Source organism: Meles meles, chromosome 6, assembly GCF_922984935.1.
Source record: "Meles meles chromosome 6, mMelMel3.1 paternal haplotype, whole genome shotgun sequence".
Lineage (NCBI taxonomy): Eukaryota > Metazoa > Chordata > Mammalia > Carnivora > Mustelidae > Meles > Meles meles.
Genome location: NC_060071.1, coordinates 17,219,380 through 17,245,008, shown reverse-complemented (window position 1 = coordinate 17,245,008; position 25,629 = coordinate 17,219,380). Strand labels below are relative to the sequence as shown.

Genomic DNA, 25,629 nt, shown 5'->3' with positions numbered 1-25,629 from the left:
AGTCAGCAACTCTGCCCTGGTTCTTGGGGGTCGTTTGAATCTGGATGGAAGAACAAGTTGGGGCTGAGGGCAAGATCCCCGCTGTAGCTCTCCAGCGACTTCCCAATGGCGCACGGGCAGCTTGGACAATGACATTGTTCTTGTCAGTGTGTCAGCCCCAGCCGGAGGCCTTCCAGGGTGTCTGTATCCTTCCAGGTCGATGCCAAGTTTAGACACAGAAAAGTGCCGCCCCTCCGCCCCCCGCGATGGCACACCTGGGCCATTGGCGTGACTTTACCAGTTGCACAGAACAAGGGGGATCACAGAACCCCTGGATGGGTGCCAGTGTATCACAGAAGATTGAGCCCAGCTTAGAGGTTTATCCTCACCTTCCCTGGTCCCCCCAGGAGCCTGGGGCCTTAGGGGTCTGCTGAATCAAGGTGCCTTGCTCAGTCAAGCAGTTCCTCCCTGTCAGGTTAGGAATCACAGACTCGGATCCAAGTGCGACCAATTGTGCTAAAACAAAGGCGCGAACTTTGTTGCAGCTCCGTGTGGTAAAACGTCTGGGTTCTCGGTAGAAATGAGAGCCACTGAGAAGTCCAGGAAAGGGCTTGGCCTGTACAGCCGGCTTTGGAGAAGGGGGAGATAGGGCAGGGCAGGTGACTTGTCCCACTGGTGGAGGAAAAGGATGTTGATCTCTGTCACTCAGAGATGTACCTTTGTGCCCCAGGTGAAAGCGACGTCCTGCACTTCACCTCTACGACCACGTGGAAGAACCGCATCATCATTACGTGGCACCGTTACCGGCCCCCTGACTACCGGGACCTCATCAGCTTCACCGTCTATTACAAGGAAGCGTGAGTTTCTGTGCTCCACGGTCCTGTGGGCGTGGCTGTGGGCGTGGCTGTGGGCGGGGAAGGCGGAGCTTCATTCATCCTCACCGTCCCTCTCAGCTGTCACAGGATATCCATCACCATGGTGACAACCACAACATCACTGTGTTAGCCTGAGGCCTCTCGTTTTTCAGTGGGTAATTTAGCGGGGTTTGAATAAAATAATTGCAAAGAGAAAAGCTTGTGTTTTAGAGAATTAGGTTAAGTCCCAAAGTTCATGAAATGGGATAGAGGATGTGTCCACTGACCCATGCTCTAGGAACACCCCGTGGGATGCTCAGCTCCCCTGGAGGGAACCCCCAGACAGATACATCACGTTATTCCATGAGCCCTTCCCAAGACCTGGTCCTCTGCTCTAGGTCATGAACTAGGGAAGGAAAATGGAGAGAGACTGACCTCTGTGTTCTGAACATTTCATGATCTATCCCAAAATCTGCTGGGGGCTTTTCTCGTGCCTTCCGGTTATATGCACCTGCCTCGGCAGCTGTGACTTGTTCCTCCAGATGGCAGCTCTTTGGGTCTCCCTCTTCCTTCCTTTGCCTCCTTATCCAGGTGGTACCACCAGCCTCCCTAGTCACCCTCCTTATCCAGCTCCCACTGTGATACCGTAGGTCTCCTTCCCCAGTGACTGGCTTCCTCAGCGCTGGAACCAGAGCCGCCAAGGACAGTGTCTGGTCCCCTTTCCTCCAGAGTGATAGCTGTGCAAAAAGCAGGTCTCCGGATTATTAGGCATTCAGTGTGTTTATGGATGGGAGTCATTCATGGTCTTCCCTCGTGAGGACGGGGAGGGGTAGGTTAAACTCTCTTTCAGAAGTCAGGGCCCAGGGGCTGTCCAGCCCTTTCATCTGAGAGCTGGAGAACCCCTCCCCACCCAAGCATGTGAGCAAAGTATTCTCTTCTCTTTGATAGTCCCCCGTGCTTGGGCAGCATCGGCTGGTAATCCCACCGAGGAGCTGGTGCTCGTTTCCGAGACAATCCGGAAACCAAATATTTGAATATTATCAGATACTAAACAATCACAGTGGTTTGTAAGCAAATGAGATTTTGGAATCTCTATTTCAGAAGCTCTTTTTTTCTGTATTAAAAGTGCTTTTCCCCCCAAAGTTTTATTCTTCATCGGTAGCTGATGTTTGCATGAAATGATTAGGCTTGTTTTTTCTTAATGGTGAAAAATGCCGTGATTGGAAGAGAGAAAATGAGCCTTTGCCTGCATGCTTAAGGAGCAGTGTTTTCCAGCCCAGTAACAATCAGAATTTACTCTTCCTGGGGCAGGGTACGCCGTTCTATGGTGCATTTGTAAATGTGGAACCTGGGGTCCCTTTTATTTTATTCTTCGAAACAAATCCAATGGACTTCGTGTTTTATTTAGAATTCCTGTTATAGAAAGTGTGACGTGCTAGGCCCCTGGGGAAGATTTCAGTGAGCTTTGATGTCAGGACCTAAACCTTCCTCTGAGCTTCATCTACTGTCTTCCTAGACCTTTTAAAAACGTCACGGAGTATGACGGGCAGGATGCCTGTGGCTCCAACAGCTGGAACATGGTAGATGTGGACCTCCCTCCCAACAAGGATGTCGAGCCTGGCATTTTACTGCAAGGACTAAAGCCCTGGACGCAGTACGCGGTGTATGTCAAGGCGGTGACCCTCACCATGGTGGAGAACGACCACATCCGTGGGGCCAAGAGTGAAATCTTGTACATTCGCACCAATGCTTCAGGTAGCCACACAACACCCATCCCGTATTTTTCATGAGCTCACTGTGCTTACTATAAGATGTCTCGATCCTGGACGAGTCTGTGTCTTGTATGTGTTTCTTATCAATATCTAGTGCTATATCATATTATTTTTTTCCCAGTCCCAATACCCTAGGCTCTTCCGGGCCGTCTTTGTGGCCCATCTTCCATCATCTGCCTGCTCTGTGCCAGTGAGCCCAGGTCCTCCTACCGGGCTGGGGTGGTTTGTTTGGAGGACCCAGCCAGGATTCAACCCACTGTTTAATTTTCATAGTTGAACCTCCACGAACTGCACACATGCTGATTTGGTGTTCCAGTTACCTCACGCGGCTCGTGGGTTTTCCATTTACATTCTGTAGAGGCAAGGGTTCCAAGAAGGTAGACGGAATTTGGAAAGCATCAGACAGAGTATACTGTGGACATTCCAGAAATTCGCTGGTGAAAATGTTCCTCCTTCTGTCTCTGTCTTCATTTTCTAAACCACCTCATTTTTCTCAACTCCAGAATCTGGAACTAATGAAAGCAAACGTTTGAGTCTATTAGCCAAGTATATGAAAACCAGCTTAGAGGTAGGAAAATGGACATCATTTCTAAACGCAATGATAAATATCCTTGGACGGTTGCTGTTTTATAAAACACCCATAAGGTAGCACGAAATAAATTTAAATAGCAGAGAGGGTGAGGAAAAAGTGTTGATAGGGAAAACCTTTGGCTCACACGTGCCTCATTTCCCCCTCCCTCCTCCCCTGCCCCATCTGAAGGATCCCATAAGTGGTCACAATCATGTCATGGGCCCTGAAGTGTTTATAGAAATAAATCTGGCACAGATTTCTGATTCTGGGTGTGGGATGCTGTAACAGAGGCTCAAAGGCAACAAATAAGTTATTCTTCTAGGTTTGGAAGTAATTTATTGTACCCAGCTCAGGAAAAACAACATTTTTTCTTTTTATGACAAGTTCTTCTTTTTTTTTTAATCCATTCACTTACTTTAGAGAGTGAGTGAGGAGGGGGAGGGACAGAGAGAGAGAAGGAGAGAGAAGATCCTCAAGCAGACTCCCCACCAAACACAGAACCCAATGTGGGGTTCGATCCCAGGACCCCAAGACCATGACCTGAGCTGAAATCAAGAGTCAGCCACCCAACCGACTAAGCCACCCAGGCGCGCCTTATTGTATGACAAATTCTTAAGAAACCAATTTCCTTTCCCCAAAGATGGGAAACTAAGCACCACAGGAACTGGGCCGGTTCCCTACGTCTTGACCCCCGTCCTTTCAAGTGGTAGAGTCAGAGGAAGACTCGGTCCTCTGCCTCTGCTTTTTCGGTGACGCTTGCAGTTGAAACATCTGGGGTGTGCTGTTTATTCTCGACATTCTTGACTTTGGAAACCTGAAAGTTTTTGAGCTTCCAGTGGTTACGTTTTTCCTGGAAAAGCTGGCATTAGTCACAACTTTTCCCTAAAGCACCACTCCGTATAGGTGTTCAGAACCTTGTCTATGATATTATGGGCCTTAAGCTCCTCGCCCCTTTGAAATTTTAAAAAGTGGCTTGAATGACCATGTTGTTTCAGTGACAGACAGTAAAGAGGTCTCTTGCACTTTGGAAAACCCCTGAAAATCAGTGTTTTCTTGGGAACCCAAGGAAAATAAGATTTCAGCCCTTTATACGTAAGGCAGCTCTGGGTTTCGGTTTGAGAGGCAGTAGCAAATAAAGCTTGACCAGATTATTATGCTTTGCCTGTAAATGAATATTCTTTGGCTGGTAACAGAGGCCATTACGTGCAGTCGGGGCTGTGTCTTTGGGTTTTGGACTGCTTTCCCTTGTCCTATCTCATTCATTCCATGGAAGTGAGGTTATATAAACCAAGAGACACGTAGGTCCTCCTCTTCCGTGCCTCTTACACACCCCGTGTACACGCGCGTGTGCACACACACTCTCACCCTTTCTCACTCCCCCCTTTCATTTTGGCATCTTGCCACCTTTATCAGAGCTCCAGAACCTCAAATGAAACCCAAATCAGTCCTTTTCACCCCTTGCTAGAACTGCTGGCGTCTGGCGATTTGGAGACTAGTGGTTGGACTGGTGTTGGAATCAGCTGTAGTTTTTTAGGTCACCCACCTGTAACCCTGGCGGACCCCCACCCCCGACCTTCCTCCACGGGCCTCTCTGTCCTGTTTTCACAGAGATGATCTGAGAGTAGATAGTACAAAGAGAAATGCGGGCACTTAAATTAATGCGATTTCAAAAGAAGGTTCCCTTCTCGGTTTGCGTGTCCGCGTTCATCACCGTTTCCGTGTCCGGGTCAAATCTGTGGCTTCTCGTAGGCTTGAGAAGTGGTTCAGTGATCCAGTGACTGCCTAGATTCAGGGTGCGTTCCATTTTCTGAGATGGCCTGTGTTCCCCTTTCCAGTTCCTTCCATTCCCCTGGACGTTCTCTCCGCGTCCAACTCCTCTTCCCAGCTCATCGTGAAGTGGAACCCGCCGTCCCTGCCCAACGGCAACCTCAGTTACTACATCGTGAGGTGGCAACGGCAGCCGCAGGACAGCTACCTTTACCGGCACAATTACTGCTCCAAAGGTAAAGGGGGGAGGTTGCCCATGGCAGGGAGGGTGTGGACCTGGAACCGAACTCCCGCCATCTGGAGCATCCGTGCTCCGACGTACCACGTAGCCCCTGACAGTTCGAGCCCGTCGTCGGAGACCGGCCACATTCTGGGTTAAGCGTGCTCACGGCTGCCCCCTTCTGCCCACCTGCCCACTGGCCCACCTGTCTTAGCCTTCACATCTGCTCTTGTCGGGCTTCTCTTTCCCGAGCAGACAAAATCCCCATCAGGAAGTACGCCGATGGCACCATCGACGTCGAGGAGGTGACGGAGAATCCCAAGACCGAGGTGTGTGGTGGAGAGAAGGGGCCTTGCTGCGCCTGCCCCAAAACGGAGGCCGAGAAGCAGGCAGAGAAGGAGGAGGCCGAGTACCGCAAAGTCTTTGAGAACTTCCTGCACAACTCCATCTTTGTGCCCAGGTACCTGGCATCGTTTGAAAACATCTCCGGGCTGATGCTCCTCAGGCAGGCTCTGTGGTGCGCTCCCCACGCAAGGGGTCTGTGAGGTCAGCCGCCTCGGGGCAGAACCCCGTAGCCATCGAGGGGGGGACAACAGAACAACAAGAACAGTCCATCAGCTTGGGTGAGTGGGTGCCTGGGGAAGGCCGTTAGCACAGAGGGAAAGGGGGGGGTCGTGCCACTGAGGGCCACGGGCACATCAGTACCACTGCCTCAGCCACAAGGCCTCCCGTGGAGGGCAGGTGGGCTCTCAGCTGCGGGGACGGGAAGTGAAGCCAGGCCCCCACCCATGGAGACCAGCAAACGGATCATGCGGGTCCTTCTTGCCTGTCCCACGTCTCCCTGCGGCCTCTCAAAGCCCAGTGGAGGAGAAGCAAAGCAAGAGGGAGAAAAACCAGAGTGCGTTTTGAAAGTGGCCCAACTCCCAAACACAACCAGGTGCCGCGGACACCCGTGACAAGCAGGCTTACGAAGCAGCGGAGAGGACAGCCTTTCAAGGCACTGCAGCCTCTGTCCCCAGGAATCTCTGCCGCCCTGCTTCAGTCCCCGGGTCTGCCGAGTGGGGACAAAAATGGAGGGAGGTAGAGGTGCAAAGCTAGCTGCACTTGTCACAGCAGCCAAAGTTGGTAACAACCCACGTGCCCAGGAGTGGATGAACAGATAAGCAAAACACGGTCTAGCCTCACGATGGCATATTATCCAGCTATAAAAAGGAATGCAGTTCTGACAAAGGGCACCGCTGGAATTGACCTTGAAAACATACACTAAGTGAAAGAAGCCAGATGTGAAAGGAACAGATATGGTAGAATCCCTTACCTGTGAAGCCTCACCAGAGGCAAATTCATGGTGACAGAAAGTGCATTCAGGTTTCCAGGGGTCCGGAGAATGGGGGCAGGAGATGGGGAGTTGGGCCTTAAAGGGTCTAAGAGCTACTGTTTGAGGTGATGGAAACTTCTGGAAACAGTGGTAATAATGATTGTACAGAATCATGAATGCAATCAGTGTCTGAACTGTATGCTTAAAAATGGCTAAAATGTCAAGATTTGGGTATTTTTTTGTTCAAAAATTTTATCTTACCACAATAAGAAAATATTTAAAAAACAAAAACATGCGGGGCGCCTGGGTGGCTCAGTGGGTTAAGCTTCTGTCTTCAGCTTGGGTCATGATCTCAGGGTCCTGGGATTGAGTCCTGCATTAGAGACTCTGCTTGGTGGGGAGCCTGCTTCTCCCTCCCCCCTGCCTGCCTCTCTGCCTGCTTGTGATCTCTCTCGCTCTCTCTGTCTCTGTCAAATAAATAAAATCTTAAAACACACACACACACACAACAAAACAAATACACAGAGGGGAGTCCAGCAGGGTAGACCTGCCATGTCTGGGGAAGGAGATGGAAACAGAGTGGTGGTCCTCGTCTCCCTTTTCCTCCTCAGAGATCACAGTGCGGTGTTCACAAACCATCCCTTGCCTGAGATGTGAGCAGAGGACCTGGATCCACTTTGCACCTACACTCTCCCGGTCCCCACGGCACCCCCACCACCAGCCCACTGCCCAGCGTGTTCTGTGATCGCTGTTCCTCGTGCCCCTGACTGGGAGAGGCACCAGAAGCCTGTAACTTCAGTTTAGCCTGTAATGACCTGGCCCTTAAAGGCTTACTTGGGCTGTAACAACAAATGGCTTTTAAAGTGATTTTTTTTTCCCCCATCGAGTGACTTTCTGATATTTGTGTAATAGTCCAAGATACCCATTTGACTTTGAAAAATCGTTAAGAACGACGACTTAGAGTTGCGAGCGTTCTTTTCAGAATGAAGTTTCTCATTGCTTCATGCCTTTCTGCCCCTCCTCTTCTCTCTAGTTGTTGAAACCTCTGGCCTGTGAAGGTAGGACAGCCTTCTGTGGGTCCCCCTGACCTGCTCCGCCCGAGACCTCTCCTCCCGCAGCTGCGTTCAAGTGCAGTCCCGATTGTCTGCGGGTCATGTGTACTTCCAAGAAAAAGAGTGTTGCAGGAGCTCAAAGAGGTTTAAAAACTAGAATTCAGGCGTAGTGACTTCTCCAACAGCCTGATTACTGAATGATCCATTTAGCACTTGGCCTTATATTTTGACACATTAGGGCCCTTGTCCTTTGGTGGCGTGGCTGCTCAACGTGGGCCGCCTCCCCCCATGCCGGCAGAAGCGCAGCAACTGGTACTTCCTGCGGACACGAAGCAGATGGGCAGGAATTGTCTGTTTATTCCCTAGCGGAAGCCATCAGCCCCATTGCTGTCTCATCCCACCGGCCCGCTAGAAGTTCAGGTTGTGAGCCCCGGCTTTGGAGAAGTTTTGCCAAAGGGTCCCAAGCTTTCAGTTTGCAGTCACAAAGCAGTGCCTTTCTTTCTCATCAATGGGGAACGCAAGATCAGGCAATGTGAAGGCAGAGCTGTGGTCGGCACAGATATTAGTAATGCCCCGTGTTCGTGTTGTCGAAGTCAAAGTAAGTTTCCTCGATGCCAGACTCCCCCTGACGGATGCTCGCCTCCGCCCATTTGGCCCTGACACTGTCTCTCCTAAGATAAGTCTGACCTGCTATTTTGTCTTTTCATAGGATGACTATAAATACTGTGTGTGCTCACAGTGAGAGGCTACGATTTATACACACTTCGAATTGTTTTTTTTTTTTAAATGCCTCCTACCGAGGATATAAATCTCATGTCCACACAATTTGCAAAAATTTTGATAGAAGGAATGTCTAGTTGGCAGAATGATTGAATCATAAAGGAAGGTTTTCTGTTTTACAACTAAACTATCCAAAGACAACTTTTCTTTCTTTCTTTCTTTCTTTTTTTTTTTTAAGAATTTAATGTATCTCGGAGAGAGAAAGATAGTGACAGATTGCAAGAGGGCGAGCATGAGTGGGGAGGAGAGGGAGAGGGAGAAGCAGGCTCCCCGCCAAGCAGGGAGCCCAATGCAGGGCTCAATCCCAGGACCCTGAGATCATGACCTGAGCTGAAAGCAGATGCTTAACTGACTGAACCACCCAGGTGCCCCTCTTTCTGTTGATTCTAAGAACAAGCCAGTCAAGTCAGGTTTGTTATGTTACATGTTGTCCAGCGTGTCCCATGTGGTTTAAAGTAGATTGGAAGCTAGAGTTTGTTAAGTTGCTTTCTGGAGTCCATATCTGGTGGTGAATGTCTTTTATTTGACCACAGCCTTTATTTTTTAAATCACATAGTTAGGTTTAAGTAACTGAAATGTTGACAGATGTTGAAGACCGCAGGGTTTTCCGACGGAGTAAGTTGGGTCATGGAGTGGGAGTGGGGAAAGCTGACAGTGATCCTTGCTGTGGTCACACCATTTGGAAATGTGGTTGTTTACAAAGAATTGTGGGTGTGCCGTTCTGCTTGCCTCATACCTTGTCTTCCCAGTAATGTCCCGTGAGGCCTCCCTCCCCCCGGTCCCTAACTTGGTAACCCTAGTAACAGGTATAATCCCAGGTAAATGGGGATAGGCTGTGGGAGGGGTTTGGGCAGAGTATTAATTTGCAGTGGATTAAACCCAAGCCACTTCTCTCTCATAGACATGAGGATGTGTTGTGTTGGTTTTATGGGTGGCATTGGTTTTGAAGAAAAGGCAGGACATTTGTTCTGGTAGATGTCAGAAAAGGGTTCCCTAGTGATAAATGTAACTCTTTGTGTCTTTCCCTTTCGGGAAGATTGGTTGGTGTGTAGAGTGTGAGGATGGGAAATGGTCAGCCTCCTCTCCTAATCTTTCCTTCCCTGATATCATGAAAGCGAACGCAGTGGGGCCATCAGCGCACGGCCTGGCCCTGCAGTTCTCTATCTGGTGGGATGAGCATATCTGGGTTGATGTTTTAGGTTAGGACCCACTGGGTCACTGTACAAAAGCGGCGGTGGCATTTTCTGCAGGGGAGTCAATCCATGGGCCAGGCAGACTGGGGAGCCAGAGGCCCTTTCCCCAAGCTCCCTCCTTTTCCCTTCCAAGTTTTTCACTTCAAGGCAGATAAGGACCCACAGGAAGCCTGCTGAGTGTCAGCTGAGCCCTAAGTGGCTTCTCAGGTGCCCCGATTCCCCATGGGACTTCTCCCTCTCCCCTGCATGAGAACTGAGGAACATTCCCACTTTCTGATCTCCTTGCCTTGGGCGCTTGGTTTTCTTTCCCAGATGAGCTTTGTTCTAGGACCCTTCACTTATGCATGGGAGGAGTGAGGCCCACGGACAGCCTCAGTGTAGAACCAACAGCAGCCTGCTTCCCGCTGTTGCTGGCGGATGGCCTGCGGGTGACTGTTCCTTGTCTGGGTACTTCCTCTCATGTACTATTGCTGTTGCTTCCTATAAATGCCAGGGACTTGTTTTTAAGGTTTCTGAGGGGAGCCCAAAGCCCTTGTTTCCATATCTCACAACAGCAGCCATTGGAACAGTCACCCTCACCAGCTACGTGGATCGCCTCTTCTGCCCTTTGGGTGCGAACATTCTCTTTTGATTTCTCTTTTGCTGTCCTATCGCTTTTGTAGCTGTTGTTCTGAGCCCTAGTCCAGACCATGAGTGGCTCTACCCCGTCAACAGTAGGGCCTGGGAGAGGCCACAGGAGGTCGCTGCTGAGTGGGAGGCAAGCCAGACTGCAAAGACCTCCAGGAGCGTGAAAAATCCAGACGTGGTGGTCTCAGAGGAAGACAGGGTCAGAGGGAGCCCCAAAGGGAAGGGTGTGGGGGTCCACGCAAGTGCTTGCTGCTTGGTATCTTTCTTTCCACAAAAGGGGGTCAGCGAAGCCATCCTCTGGGGCCTGGACCACACAGCTCACCTCTCACCTCACCCCCTAATAAATCTTCGTGTGGCCAGCAGGTTGGTCACGTTCAATGCTCAGCCATAAGGCCAGTGGACCGGGTAGCACGGACATTCTGACCAAAGGGCCAGGAGGCTGCAGAGTGAGGAGTGACTGAAGCATTTCTTTGCCTCTAGATACAATCAAGTCACCACTCTGGGGGGTCAGGGGGCAGTTTGTGTGCCGATTCTGAGACCTGCAGAGTAGAGAAAGCAAAATAACGAAGAAGGAAATCCCCATATTATTTGTTGGTTCTTATCCAAAAGGGCTGAATAGCTCCTTTCATCCAAACTTAGGATTTTTTCTTTTCTTTCCGTTACTCTCACCCAAGTCATAGAAAGGACAAAAGAGGTAGAGGCACTTCCAAGCCAAGTTTTTCTCTTCCTTGCAGACCTGAAAGGAAGCGGAGAGACGTCACACAAGTCACCAACACCACCATGTCCAGCCGAGGCAGGAACACCACAGTGGTGGACACCTATAATATCACAGACCCAGAAGAGCTCGAGACAGAATATCCTTTCTTTGAGAGCAGAGTGGATAACAAGGAGAGAACTGTAATCTCCAACCTGCGGCCTTTCACTTTGTACCGGATTGACATCCACAGCTGTAACCACGAGGCTGAGAAGCTGGGCTGCAGCGCCTCCAACTTTGTTTTTGCAAGAACCATGCCTGCAGGTAGGGTGTGATCCAGCAAACCCCACTCCTGACTCACTCACAGCCCAGTGGAGAAGCTTGTGTTTTCTGAACACAGAATCTGTCATCCAGGGCAATGACCCTTAGTCTCCGTCCTGCTTATTAGAGAATGCGTGGTTATTTGTAGGCAGCGTGGTAGACCAGCAGCCCAGGGAATGGAGTCCCTTCACAGTGACTCATTTCCAACCCAGTCTTTGCACAAAGTCCTACAAGAGCAGAGACTGCCCTTCAGGGTCAACTCCCCTCCTCCCACTTTGTTCACATTGTACATTCCCATGGCCCTATTCCCCATTTGTGCACACAGAAATTTGTCCGGTCCCTCCTGAGTCATCAGGTTCAGTGGAATCCGTTAGCTGCCTTGACTCAGGGTGACCTTTGCTCCTCAAGGTCAACTGCTGGAGTAGCCATTGGTCCTGCCTCTTGGGTCTTCACCTTCTCCTTGGAAGTTAAAAGCTGTCTGTTGTTCACATTGCCAACCACCCATGTTTAAGGATGGGGGTATTGCCCATTCTCTTTCCTGCCTGGGGTTAGCGGCCAGCAGAGAAGGAGCCCAGAAGTGGAGTCTAGGAGGGGAACCCTCCAGGGCGCCATTGTGGCACTGATGCACAGCATGTCTCAGGGCCACTGTCAGCTCCCTGGCCTCAGTTTCCCCACCTTCTGGGAGAGACAGAAGAGCCTTCCCCGGCTGTAACTTGCAGAGACTCCAGCTCACCGCCCGGCTTACTGTTTTAAGCAGCAGCAAGAGCGCGAGCCCCCGGCCTCAGCTAGCCGCGGCTGGAGGAAGGGTGGACGGAGGCCCAGCTCGGGGGCCGTCCTTCATGCCCGCATCAAGGTTACGTTTGCCACACGCAGATACAGACCTGGAAGGCTCCGTGTCGCCGCCTGGAGGCCTGTGGCCACTGCCTCTGCTCACAAGGAGCCTTTTCGATGCTGCTTGTGCTTGAGGGCATCACACAGTTTCCCTTCTCGAGGGGTAGAAGTCAGAAACCAGAAATAAGTTACTCAGGCTGCTGGGGTTTTCCGACTGTACTTGACCAAGCAGGCTTTTTTGCAGGGGAGGATGGGTTTCTGAGGGGAAGCAAGGATGTCCTGAGACTCATCAAGAGACTGCTTGGCTTCCAAACCCCGTGCTACGTGTGAGCAGCCGGCTGTCGGGCAGTCCGTGCGGTCCCCGTCCTCAGCCCTGCACACACGGACCGGGGGAGGGTGTGCTCAGGGTAGCCCACCCCAGCGGGGGAGGACCCGAATCCAACTTTCTCGCTTGTTTAAATTGTCACGCAGAAGGGGCAGATGACATTCCTGGGCCGGTGACTTGGGAGTCGAGGCCTGAAAACTCCATCTTTCTCAAGTGGCCAGAACCTGAGAATCCCAACGGATTGATTCTCATGTATGAAATAAAATATGGATCACAAGTCGAGGTAAGACTAGCTCAGTGGTCCGCATCTGGGTCCCCATTCCAACTGATGGCACGCGCTGGCGGGACAGGACAGGCCGCCTCCCAGTTAGCGGAGGACTTAACCCCGGAAAATGAGGAACTGAGTCAGTGCGGACTTAAGTCTTTCCACGAGCCCCACAGTCTCTGAGGACAGTACTCAAAAGAGTATATGAGGAGGGGTGCTGGTTCTCTCCCGCAAGAAACGACTCTGTTACAGAAAATGATCTTTCCACATTAGCTTAGATTGTCCTTAAGAACGTTTCACCTTTGTGGGGCTCTTTTTGATTACCAAAAAAACCAGAGATCTGTTTGGTTAGAACTTGGGTGTGTTTACCGTTACTGGAAGACGGCCATTCACCATGCGCTTCCTTCCCTGTATTAATGCAAATTGGGATCAGTGTCAGGTGGGGCGCGAGACGGAGGAGGGGGGGCAGCAAGAGGCACCCATTTCTCCCAGGCTTGCGGGGAATTGGCACCGGTGTTCTGTTTCCCCCAGGACCAGCGGGAGTGCGTATCCAGACAGGAGTACAGGAAGTATGGGGGCGCCAAGCTTAACCGGCTCAACCCGGGGAACTACACGGCCCGGATCCAGGCCACCTCTCTCTCCGGGAATGGGTCCTGGACAGACCCGGTGTTCTTCTATGTCCCAGCCAAAAGTAAGGCTTGGAGAAGCAGTAACTGGAAAACACGAAAGCGGGTTGGGCCGGGATTGGGAAAGCCTGGGCTGTCGGGGCGCTCTCTGCCTTCCTGATTTTCCACTGGAACGGAGTTGGCCGGCTTTCAGAAGGGTCACACTTCTGCCAGCTCCTTGTTTGGGAGCTCGAGCACGGGGAGCTGCTGCTTGGAGTTCCCACCTCATTTGATGGGCAGGGAGAGGGTCTGAGCCCCTTTTGGGGGTCAGGGGGTCAGCAAGAGGCCTTTGTTCTCAACTTGTTTTACGTGAGAAGCATTTTGCAAAGCCCTGAATTGACCAGTCCAACTCTTCTCCGATTCGGGCTGCTGGTTAGGACTCAGACTTAGGGCTTAGAATCCCAAGTGGTGACCGAAACCTGGGGGCCATCCTGTCCAGCCTGTTCCAGGGTAAGAGTCTTTGTGACGGCGTCTCAGACTAAGGCCTTGTCCCCTTCACTGCCTGTCGGTAAAAATACAGATGTACTTTTAAAGCACCTGCACGCGTGGAAAGCACACAGCGTGATTTTATGCTCAAGCCATTGACAAGACAGAATTTTTAGAAGGCCGCACTAGGCCCGCCTTTCAGATTTGAAAACTGAGTTTTATAACATGTGTAAGTACACCACAGGCCTTGTGCTTGCTGGGCCGAGAAAACACAGTATTTTATTCGGTGACACAAATATTCCTCGTTATTTCCACGTTGAGTTTCCATTTCTTATTAGGAACCCAGTTTTTCAGATTATTTCATGTTCAGATTAATGGGATCTAGTTTGGCTGGACACTGTTCCTCACTGTCCCACATGAAAGAGCAGCCCACTGTGCTGACTGGTGCTACTTTTGGGTTCAGTGGGTGGTCCTCACGTCTGTGGTCCCTCCCAGTGTCCGCATCTGGGCTGCCCTGGTCGAGCATCTCAGTTTTTAAATTCAGGATTCATCCAATCCAGCCGTCCACCTGGTTAGTACCTAAGGGTCAAAGACAGGTGTTTGAAAATCCTAATAGTACAGATATCAAAAGAAGCACAGCGTGCATAGGACCGCAGACCTTGAAGTAGCATTTGATGAGCCTGGCACTGTGCCTGAGTTCTGGTTTTAGGGGTAAACAGACAGCTTTGACAGATAATTCCATCGGTTCAAAGAGTCTGAATTCTCCGTGGGGCCCACTAACCTGCTCTCCCCAGCAAGCCTCTCCTACCCGGTCCAGGGCTCAAACCTTCCCAGTGATGCCTAGAACCCTCTCCAGAGCCGTGACTCTTCTCCGCTTTTCTCTCTCCTCTGCCTCAATCCCTTAGAAACAGAGCCTAGGCTTAGGGGGGGTAGCATCAGGCCGCAGTCTTTGAAATAGCTGACTTGGCTTCTCTTCGGAGAGGACACGTCCCCCTCTGCCAGTGCTACCCTGTCTTTAACCCCGGCAGTGCTGGGATGCCACTGGGGACCCCGAGAGCCCCTCTGATGGACTCCTCCCAGCAGAAGTTGGCACGTACTGCAGGAAAATGAAATCTGCATGCCTGCTTTGCTGTTTGTCCTTATGTCAGACAAGGCTCTCCTGCTACCGCACAGTCTCTTCTCCTCTTGTTTAATCCTCAGAGGAGACAGAAGCTTTGCAAGCTTTCTGGCAACCACGGTCCTTTTAGGAACCCTTCATGTGCTTGAATGCTATTAAATGACTCTTCAGACTTTCCTTCTCCAGACTAAATAATCTCCAGTCTCTTGGCCTTTTCTTGTTGCCCAGTCGCAGAGACCAATTTTCTAGCCATTTCATCATTGTGCTCCTCTCCGGCTGTGTTCCAGTTTCTCCGTGTCCCCACTGAAATGTGAAACTCAGAAAACGGTACAACCTGACCAGTAGGCTAAGTGACACGAATGTAAGAAGTCGTCCTCGGGAGGAAAAACTAAAACTTGGCTGGTTTCCCGACAGCAGTGATAATTTGAGAGTGTTTTCGAGAATTAGAAAGTGCAGGAGATCCATCCATGTTGAGAGCCATCTGATGAAAATGGCCTTAATTTAAAAAATCAAAATAGAATTAATAATCCATCAAGAGTCATAATGGTGATGATGATTTTTAGTGGCAAAATAATCACTGATGTGTGACTTTTACTAGGTGTCCCTGGGTCCCCAGTGAGTTCCATCATTTCCACATAGACATCTCTACTTGGGTGGTCCCATGAGTGCCTCCCACTCCCATGAGTACTAGAACCGAAATCATGGTTGCTGCCCTCCGAGTATCTCTCTGTCCTTTTGTTCCCGAGGTCAGTCAGTTGGCACCATGATCCACGCCACGCGCAAGCCTGGAACCTTACATCTTCTTCTCTCTCTCTCTCTCTCCTGCCACCCATTTCCCATTCAACCCCCAGTCCCATTGACTCTGCCTCTTCTGTGTCCCTGAAATCCAGCCCCTTCTGCCACCACCACTGCCTCCTCTCATAGCCTGCAGAGTGCTTGCCGTGGGGGGCAGGTCTGAGCTGTGGGGGCAGGAACGGTCCTGGGACCATGGCTTCCCAGCTGCCTGTGTGACCCTGGGGAGGACCGGCCCTCTCTGTGAGTCTTCTTCCTTGGTAGCAAAGGAGCACTGGTCTCTTTGTGAGGTCTGGGCTGGATAATGCAGAACACAGCCAGGTCCCCTCCTGCCCTCTGGCACCCTCCGAGATGTGGCCGTGCCACCAGCCCCCCCGCAGACTGTCCTCCAGCACCGCCGTCCCAACATCCATAAATGTGCTCAGTTCACTGTGGGGCCCGAGAGCTCACACTGGCTCCCTTTCATCTGCAGAATGAGGTTCAAACTGCTTGGGTTGAACAGGCCCATTGGGAGCCAACCCTGCTCCTCCCCAGTATCATCTCCAACCATTCCTCTGCTCTTGGAAAGCTTCCCTGACTCCCTTCTCTCCTCTGCCTTCCTCTCCGTGTCCTTGCAATGTGGGCATCCTTGCAAAATGTGGGCATCCTTGCAGAATGTGGGCAGTCCACCTTTTCGGTGTTGGTGCTCCCTGGGAACACTGACTTCCTACATCCAGCAGAGTCTTCAAGGCTGCGCAGCAGCGTCCCAGGTGCCCACCTGTCACCTGAGTGCTGGTGATGGGGATGAGCAGGTGTGGTGGTCAGGCTCGTTATTAGACCTGAATGGGGAGAATCCAGAACAACTTTGGCCAGGGGTGCCGTCTGGTTAGGTGTTTTTAAGTCATCTCTGGAACTTTCTTAAGACAGGTAAAGGTCAACAGAGCTTACTAGGACACCGGTTTCATACCAAACAGATTAAGTAATGCATTTATGATCTAAATACAAGGGTCAGTACCAGTTGGGCTCTAAATATGTAAGAATCCATTCCTTTTATTTTTGCAAATGTGTGTGTATGTGTGTGTGTGTGTGTGTGTATCCACTTGTCATTAAATTGCATGCAAAGATGAGTAAATAGTTGATGAGTAAATAGACGAGTAAATAGTTGACTTGAGTAAAGTCATCTTTGTGTGCAATTTAATGCCTACTAGTGGATATACTCGAGGCCACCACGTGAACTATTATGTCAGGGTACACTGTACTTTAAAAATGAGTTACTCCTCTGTGTGTACTCATTTTATCTCCCCACCCCCTCCCCCGAATAACTCAGAGCATTTTGCTGTTCTGATACTGTTTACCTTCAGAATTCCTAGTTTGCGATAGGGCGGTAAAGGAATTTTCGGGGATTTTTTTTTCTCATACTTGCCGCTAAAACAAAAGAAAGCAAACAAAAAATGACCAGCCTGTGCACCTCGTGATATTTTTGTCATTTCCCTTGTTTCTGCAGTAACGTATGAAAACTTCATCCACCTGATCATCGCTCTGCCCATCGCTGTCCTGCTGATAGTGGGGGGGCTTGTTATAATGCTGTACGTCTTCCACAGGAAAAGGTGAGTGACTCCGGGGGAAGCTCGGACACCTTAGGTGGCTGCGCGGTCTGGTGATGAGACCCTGAGGGCAGGGAAACGTCTTAAGGATCTTGAAGGAATATTTTACGGAACGGGTGACCCGATTTTCCCATCAAAGGTTCCTCTCAGGAAAAAGAGAACATTTTCTTAGGATTCAGCAACAACAGAAAATGTATTTGGGGCGGGTGTGGTTCATCCCTTCGCTCACATATCCCGCTGCTCGTGCAGAGATTTTTCCAAACACAGTGTCCAGCCTCTTCTGGCCAGCAGGCCTTCCCGTTTCTGATGAAGTAAAGAAACCAGTGTTTCCTTAAAAGCTTTAACCCGGGTTCCCTGAAGAAGCCCGAGGACATGTTAGCAAGATGGCTTTGGGGCCCGGTGGCAGAGCGTAGGTGAGAGCGGCAGGCAGGAGTAACCCGCACTCCCTTCTTCTGGATGCCCCTTCACGAAACAGGACAGAGAGAACTGAGAGCACCAAGACGACACGTACGGAGATGGGGTTTTTTAACCTGAATTTTATCCCTTTGACAGGAATAACAGCAGGCTGGGCAATGGAGTGCTGTATGCTTCTGTGAACCCAGAGTACTTCAGCGCCGCCGACGGTAAGCGGCTAAGCCAGGGTCCCTGCCTGGGGACGTCCCAGATCGGGGAGCTTTCAGGAGTGTGGCTAACGTAGGGCAAAGAGGTTCACATTATTTTGAGGTAACTTTGGCCTCAGAATACATCTTGGTTAACACCTTTTTTTTTTTTAAATCAAAGTTTCTAGCAAGTTCACTGAGTATGTCAAAAATTCTGTGACCGTGCAGAAGGCCCCAAAGAAAAACAGGCTTCAGAGATGACTGGTCAGCGAGGTAGTCCATTTACTTAATTGCCTGAAATTTTATGCTAGAATGGCAAAAGCCATTTTAATTGTTGACATCTAGTCGGAGGGTATGCCGCAGCTGACCAAACAGTCCTCTTGAACTGGTTTCAGCTTGAGTTTCATATCGCTGGGACTGTCTTTGATCACTCACGGCCTCCCTGCATCTTTCTGTCTTAAGAGTTTTTCTGTTCACCCCCTCCTGACCGGGATTGCAGGATTTCTATCCTCAGGGCCACTTCACAGACCCCCGGGTCATAACTCATGAGAGCCATTTAGTCCAGCGAGTGAGAAGGTCTGACTTGGAAGCTGGGTTGTGCCCCATGGGTATTTCTCTTCCTTGTTTGCTGTCTCTTCTCCCTCAGGGGCTTGAACCCAGACCTTTCAAAGTCAGTCAGCGCAGGGCATTGATCCTGGGATCCAGCGACACTAACACCATGACCTGGCACTTTGCTGGGGACTTTTATGAATGCCGCCCCCTTTGGTCCCTACATCTGCGTTAGGTGGATGTTCTTGGGCCCACCTGTGCGGAGCTGAGGCAGGGAGGTTCGGGGCAGAGGCTTGCCCGGGTCACATAGCGAGGCAGTTGAGAAGTCAGGGTGACGCAGCCCCTGGGGTCTTGTCAACAGCGTGATGCAGTCACCGTGGAAAAGGACAGTGAGGTCCTCAGGGTGGGCGGGGAAGCTGACCTGCAGGAGGAGCCGGGTTGGCTTTATCAAGTGAATAATTGCGTGAAACCAGGTAGATGCATTTCAAAAAACCATTTGCCTCCTGGCTTCAGGTGAAGTGAAAGCACATGTAGGTGTGGGGGAGATAGGACACAGATTCATGGTTGTGCTGATTATCCTGATCAAATGGAAAAACATGAGAAAAACACTTTGACACTCTAAAGCACTGTGTAAAGTCTCACTGTGATTTCTTTAATAACTTCTAATTCAGTTCTGCTTACAGTAAAGTCAGTCAAAAGCAGCCTCCCCAGGGGCACCTGGGTGTCTCAGTGGACTAAGCCTCTGCCTTCCACTCAGGTCATGATCTCGGGGTTCTGGGATCGAGCCCCAAATCGGGCTCTCTGCTCAGCAGGGAGCCTGCTTCCCCCCCACCCCCTGCCTGCCTCTCTGCCCACTTGTGATCTCTGTCTGTCAAATAAATAAATAAAATCTTAAAAAAAAAAAGCAGCCTCCCAGAGTAGGAATCAAGTACTGAATAATTCCTGAATCTATAATGATCTCACAGAAGTTTTATTATTAATAGGCATATATATGTATATTTGTGTGTACATACTCATACACACACACCTCTGTACTCCTATATATAATGTGTGTATGTATATAATGCATAGAGAACATTCTGGAAGGATACACACCAAACTTAAAATAGTAGTTACTTGTGGAGAGGATCTTTTTCTTCATTAAAAAAAAAAAAAAGATTTTTATGCATTGTTTGTATGAATGATAGCATTTAAAAAAAAATAAAAGATAAGGAGTCATCATACCCTTAATGGAATTGATGGAGGAAGCCACTTTCCCTCTCTGTAAAGGTGGACTAAGACTCTCCCAGAGACTTTGCTCTGCTTTGAAATAAAGCTCAGGAGACTGGCATTTGTAGCTTTGACTACGAAGCATCTGGGAATTTGGAAAGAGCATTAATACAACAATATCAGACAGTACCAGTGATTGGAATTCAAAATGTGTATCTTCCCACAACTACTTTCATAATAGGCCTTGATTTTTCTTTAAAAATAAACAAAACCCAAACTCCCTGTCGCCCTGGCCAACAGATAGGAACACCGTCACCTCATGTGAACTTAATTTCTTTGGCCTTTCACAAGCACCTCGTAGCTCCTTTCCTCAAGGGGCGACAAAAGGACATTGCCCTTCGCGAGGGCTTTCAAAACTCCTTTCTCCAAAAGCTAATCTGCATGTCACCGTTCTCCAGAGGACACCGAAAATCCCCTCGAGGGAAGTGCTGATAACATTGTGCACAGAACCAGCTCCTGGGCTGGGGATCTGGAGGGGTTTAGGACAAAGTGTCTCTTTATACTTTCGGAGGGATGTTGTGAAGAGTCTTCCCTAGCTGCTGGTCTGGCGGACCTACTCTCATAAGCAGGCATCAGCCCCTTCTGGGGACTGTGTGGCACCGAAGCCGTACAGAGGATAGACTTCCGCTTATGAAATTCCAAAACACACATGTAGTATGAAATTCACCAAAAGTGTGTATGAGAGAAAATTCTAGACTAACATAAGCTCAGTTGGACCCTCCTCCAAGGTGTCTAACTTAGTTTTTATCCTGCCCATTCCAGTTGCGGGATGGAGCTTCTGTTTTGTTTTGTTTTGTTTTGTTTTCTGTCTTACCTCCTTTCTCTCTTTTCCTCTTTCTTTCTCCTTCCTTCCTGCCTGCCTGGAATTACTTATTTAATTCCTTAAACCAGACTGACCGAAAGCCTGGGCTGGAGAAGTCCTAGTCCGGCTCAGTCTTAGCATGTCCCACCTCCCAGCCCCTCACCACCCCTCCTCTGGTTATGGGAGGTCCCTGAGTTCATGGAGCTCAGGCCAGAGTCCTGGTGAGACCCCACTGCTCATCAGCTGCTCCCCTAACTCACCACTGTCCCCCCCCCAACTCACCACTCACAACTCCCTGGTGCCAGAGCTCAGCCACTTCTGTACCCCTATAGACAGACCCCCCCAGGGTCTTTGGTGAGGCTGGACACACTTGTCTAGACAAGGACACTGCTACCAGTGGAAATATAATGCCAGTCCCACGGGTAACCTCAAGTTTTTCTAGTGGCCATTTAAAAAAAAAATGTAAAAGAAACAGGTAAAACAAGTATTAACAATAGACTTTCTTTAACCCAATGTATGCAAAGTGTTATCAATTTTAATATGTAATCAGCCCAAAAACTATTGAAATACTTACATGATTTTTTGTGCTAAGTCTTTGTGGGCTTTTTTTTGTTTTTTTCAAATTTTACTTATTTAAGTCACCTCTCCACCCAACGCGGGGCTCAAATTCACAACCCCGAGATCAGGAGTCACATGCTCCCCCCGCTGAGCCAGCTGGGCACCCCCAAGTCTTTGTACCTGTTGTGAATCCCGCAGTTGGCACATCTCAAATTGGACTCCTCTGTGGTTCTTCTGGGCTCTTAGTATCCTCAGATTATCGCAGACTCCTTGAAGACTTTGACCGTATAGCTGCCTTACAGAGATTTCAGGACGAGCCGCTTCATTGTTCCCTGATGTCCTCTGTGGGCTTTAGGGAATAGCATCCCGTGTCCTTCAGTTTCCCCCCAAAAGCACGTTCTGCCCGGGCCCCTCACTTGACCGGCTCAGTTCTGGTTTCTTCTTCTCTAGTGTACGTACCTGACGAGTGGGAGGTCGCTCGAGAGAAGATCACCATGAGCCGCGAGCTGGGGCAGGGCTCCTTTGGGATGGTGTACGAAGGAGTCGCCAAAGGCGTGGTTAAAGATGAGCCCGAAACCAGGGTGGCCATTAAAACAGTGAACGAGGCCGCCAGCATGCGCGAAAGGATTGAATTTCTCAATGAGGCTTCAGTGATGAAGGAGTTCAACTGTCACCACGTGGTAAGAGACAGCCCTGAAGAGCCAGAACCTGACGCAGGGAAAGCCTCCCCCGGAGTCCCCTGTCTCTAGCCTCCCTTGGGGGGGGGGGGGTTGGTGTCTTCTCCCCCACCACCTTCCAGAGTCCCCCATCACCTCACGGTGGCCCTTAGACATCTGTGCATGGGAAGCGGACCCCGGGGCAGCGTGAGTGGGGACCGTGGTGGGCCGCCCTCACCCTCTGAGCCCTTCTCTTTTGTCCTTCCTCCCAGGTGCGGTTGCTGGGTGTGGTGTCCCAGGGCCAGCCGACGCTGGTCATCATGGAACTGATGACACGAGGGGATCTCAAAAGCTATCTTAGGTCTCTGAGGCCAGAAATAGAGGTCAGTTTTGGTTTTAACCGACTTCGACGTTATCCGTCCTCTCTTGAGTGCCTTCCCCCAGGAGACACGGTGTCTTTAAATCTACTTACTTTCAGGCATTGAATGTTTCTTGCTGCACGCTTGGTCCTTTGTGAGAACGATTTCCCTGACTAGAGGGAGACTGTGAGCTTTGGCGGGAGGCACTTGGCCTTCCTCAGATACCGCCTTACCTAACCCCTCTGTGTGTCTGCTCCTGCATTTCCTCCACTGCTCATTACCCCCGCACCGCCGGCGCCCCCTGATTCCCACCCGCAGACCCGTGTCAGGGCTGCTGCCTCCCTGAAGCCTTTCCTGCCCCCCTGACCTTGGCCAGGAGGAACCATCTCCTCCCCTGACCTCTCTGCCCACCAGTCCTCTGAGTGCATCCCTGTTCCACCCCGGTGTTGGCCGTCCACCCTGGGCCCAGCCACGCCCGGTTCAGAGTCAGTGTTGGTGGCAAGCAGTGTTTGAGTCAACGCTTGTCAGAGTTCTGTGTCAGGTGGACAGATTCTCCTGCCAGGATGGTTTCCCACTCAGCTCCGTGCCCAAGAGGTCGGCTCATTCATGAGCCCCCTCCCCACCCACACGCCCCTTCCCCCCCACGCCAGCCCGGTCTGTGCCTTCCAGGCTGGGAAACCCTGTTTCTCACACCGCACCCGCAGGTCAGGCCGGATCCTGAGGCAGAGGGATAATCGCCTCAGTGGGACCGTCACTTCGTCTAGGCGAAAAGATCCATTTGTGTGACGAGCTTCACAGTCTACACTGGCAGAAATCCTGGGCAGTTTTTCATTAGTCACCTCTTCTGTGGCAGGAACCCACAGGCCATCATTTTAGCATATGGAAGCTTGACTTGTAAAGGGAGGAATTCTGAGAATAACCCGGTAGATAAACACTTACAAATAATACTGGCAACATTCGCCTTTCATTGGGCTGCCTCCGTGGGTTTAAAGTCCTAACCTTCACCCTGACTTCGATCGGCGCTGAGTAGGCTTTGCGCCTGCTTGCCTCTGCCAGGGTCCTTCCCTTTCTCTACCCCTTTTGAATGCCTACGTCCTTTCTCTGCTTGAGTTTCATCTTCTGTTTTCTTTTAATCTGCAGCTTCGTTATCCCCCACGTCGTAGTAGTTCCTTAATTTGAGCTCTGAACACCTGTTCACGTGTGCCTTCCTTTATCCACAGCAGATGATGCTTGTGGTTCTGGGAGAGTCACGAGGCCGGGTTTGGCCCGGGGCCCTGCGGGCAGAGGGTTGGACAGCACACCCCATCCTGCCCCGTTCTGCTGGCGTGGGTCCCCAGCTCCCTGGATCTTAATGTCTTTTCCCGGCTTACTTTGCTCATTCACAAGCGAACGTGAATGAGAACCACGTCCTGGGACGGGCGGCTAGAGAGGCACGGCACCAGAGTTCTTACCAGATTCATTTCGAGGCACCTCTGAAAAGTGCAGATACCTCATTCCCTGCCTCCCCGGCTTCAGGCCCAGAATCAACATTTGGAACACGTTGTCTCAGTCCTGGCTCGGCTGCTTAGCTGTCTGCCGTCCTCAGGCAGCCGCTCCGGGCCCCTGCACCGCGGCGTCCGCACGTGTAAAATAAGAGGGTTGGACAAGATGATTACCCAAGTCCTTTTCAGATCTAGAATTCACTCTAAGATTTGTCAGATTTAAACTCGTTCTTCCTAACTCATGTCAAGTATAAAAATACGTCTGCTTGTCCTGCAGATTCATTATATTCTACTTGGCATCTTCTCCCCAAGTGAAGATTTGCTCATTTACTTGGCTAAATGTGGGTGTTTGTGTATACATGTCTTCAGTAGCTCTAAGCAAATGAAAGATTTCCGCTCTCTAAAATGTCTGAACGAACGGCACTGCGGATCCATGAGCCGACAAAGTGTCAGCCCTCTCTTCTGATACTTACAACCGGGTTCCTTTCATTGAGTCTGGTTTTCATATCAATTATGAATGGCCACGTCTAGTAAACACACATACTTAATATTCCTCAACTTAAGGATCGTGAGCATAGACTTCACATTTTCTAGCATAGCACGCATTTCTAGAACCCCGAAAAGGTTAAAAAGGCACTGTGGGTCCGGGGGGAAAAAGAGCTTGTCTAAACAAGGTTCCTGTGTAAAAGAAAGTGGTGGCTCAGGGTTACCCTTGGGGACATCATGTCACTTCCCTGGGAAACTCAGTGATAAGTATTTGAAATCACCAGAGACCGTGTTGATAGTCTCTTCAGGAGGTAAATGTACGTCAAGTGTAGGGAACTAACTGGGAAGTACTTGGAGGGTTGTTAGCCTGCTTCTAGAAGGCAGCTTTCAACAGAAACTAGCATGTCCCTGGACAAAGCCAACTGCCGCCAAGCATGGACCCTGTCCAGGGTCCAGGCACTGTCAGGCACTTTCCATGCATGGTCCCAGCTCGTCCTCCCAGCAGTGACCCCACGCAGGCATGCTGTGCCCACGCTCCACAGGGTTTGAGCTGGGGAGGTGGCGTGTGGGACCTGTCGGAGCAATGTGGCTTTGCGGTGTTGTAACAGATTCTCTGTAGTCAGGAAAACCAAGGTAAAATCTACTGTACCAGCATGAGCAAGAGGTGGTTAACATCTAAACTGTTGCAAGCTGATTGGCTTTGTATTTTGTTTTTGAGGATGGAGAGATTTGGCCACATGTCTTTAATATAAACTTTTTTTCCAAATGGGTTTATTATTATTATTATTTGCTCTTTAATTCTAAAGCCAGTGTTCCCCTCCTCTGCAAAAAGGAAATTCTTATCCATGTTACTTGTCGCTGTTTTGTATTCATCCCCCTCTGAAATAAGCTTCACCTGGACATAAATGAATTGGCAAGTGCCTGGTTTCCTTGGTGCCCACGGAAAATGGTAATCCAAGGAATGCCACATTGTAAGGTGAAAACATTAATCTCGATATTTTTGTACTTTAGAAGAAAGTTGAAGAGAAAGAAAAAGATCAAGTAATTTATAACTGTGCTTACGTGGGAGCACCATAAAGCATATGGTGTCCATTTGGGTAACACACCTGCTTATTTCCGCATACCCTTTGTAATATCCCCTCCATCCTTTTACCTGGACTTTCATTTTAGAAATAAAGGAACATAGGAACTGATAAAAATTGAGTAACCAAGGGGTGCCTGGGTGGCACAGTCATTAAGTGTCTGCCTTCGGCTCAGGTCATACCAGGATCCTGGGATCAAGCCCTGCATCGGGATCTCTGCTCAGCGGGAAGCCTGTTTCTCCCTTCTCCCTCTTCCCCGCTTGTGTTCTCTCTCGCGCTGTGTCTCTCTCTGTCACATAAATAAATAAAATCTTAAAAAAACTGAATAACCAAGAATTCGTAATATCAGAAATTGTTAGTTTCACTTTAAATAATTTTTGTGCTACCCAAAATAGAAAATGCTGGTCCCAAGTTGTGCTAATTGGTGTTTCTCTCTGCAGCTTTGTGTGATGTGGTCAGTGAGCAAGCGCATGACTTTACCACGAAGCAGATGCTCTGGTCTCCATAATAATATGTTCCTTCAGAGCAAGTCCTGTTTCTTAGCAGAATGACCCGTGGCGCTCAGATTGAACCAAGATGGATTTGCACACCCTGAAAGAATGTAGGGTGGGAAGAACTCCTAAATTCTCATGTGAATTT

At 50.0% G+C, this 25,629-nt stretch overlaps 1 protein-coding gene across 1 annotated transcript in view; it reads left to right on the top strand.

The window, feature by feature from the left end:
- Positions 1 to 25,629, top strand: part of IGF1R (insulin like growth factor 1 receptor) — a 303,997-nt gene that overhangs the window by 252,995 nt on the left and 25,373 nt on the right. Inside the window, exons 7-17 of the mRNA XM_046008028.1 lie at positions 710 to 836; positions 2,350 to 2,588; positions 5,012 to 5,179; positions 5,419 to 5,623; positions 10,865 to 11,148; positions 12,448 to 12,584; positions 13,098 to 13,257; positions 17,050 to 17,152; positions 17,702 to 17,772; positions 21,377 to 21,606; positions 21,855 to 21,965. Coding sequence (XP_045863984.1) covers positions 710 to 836; positions 2,350 to 2,588; positions 5,012 to 5,179; positions 5,419 to 5,623; positions 10,865 to 11,148; positions 12,448 to 12,584; positions 13,098 to 13,257; positions 17,050 to 17,152; positions 17,702 to 17,772; positions 21,377 to 21,606; positions 21,855 to 21,965 — 1,835 coding nt within the window. The remainder of the gene's footprint in view (positions 1 to 709; positions 837 to 2,349; positions 2,589 to 5,011; positions 5,180 to 5,418; positions 5,624 to 10,864; positions 11,149 to 12,447; positions 12,585 to 13,097; positions 13,258 to 17,049; positions 17,153 to 17,701; positions 17,773 to 21,376; positions 21,607 to 21,854; positions 21,966 to 25,629) is intronic.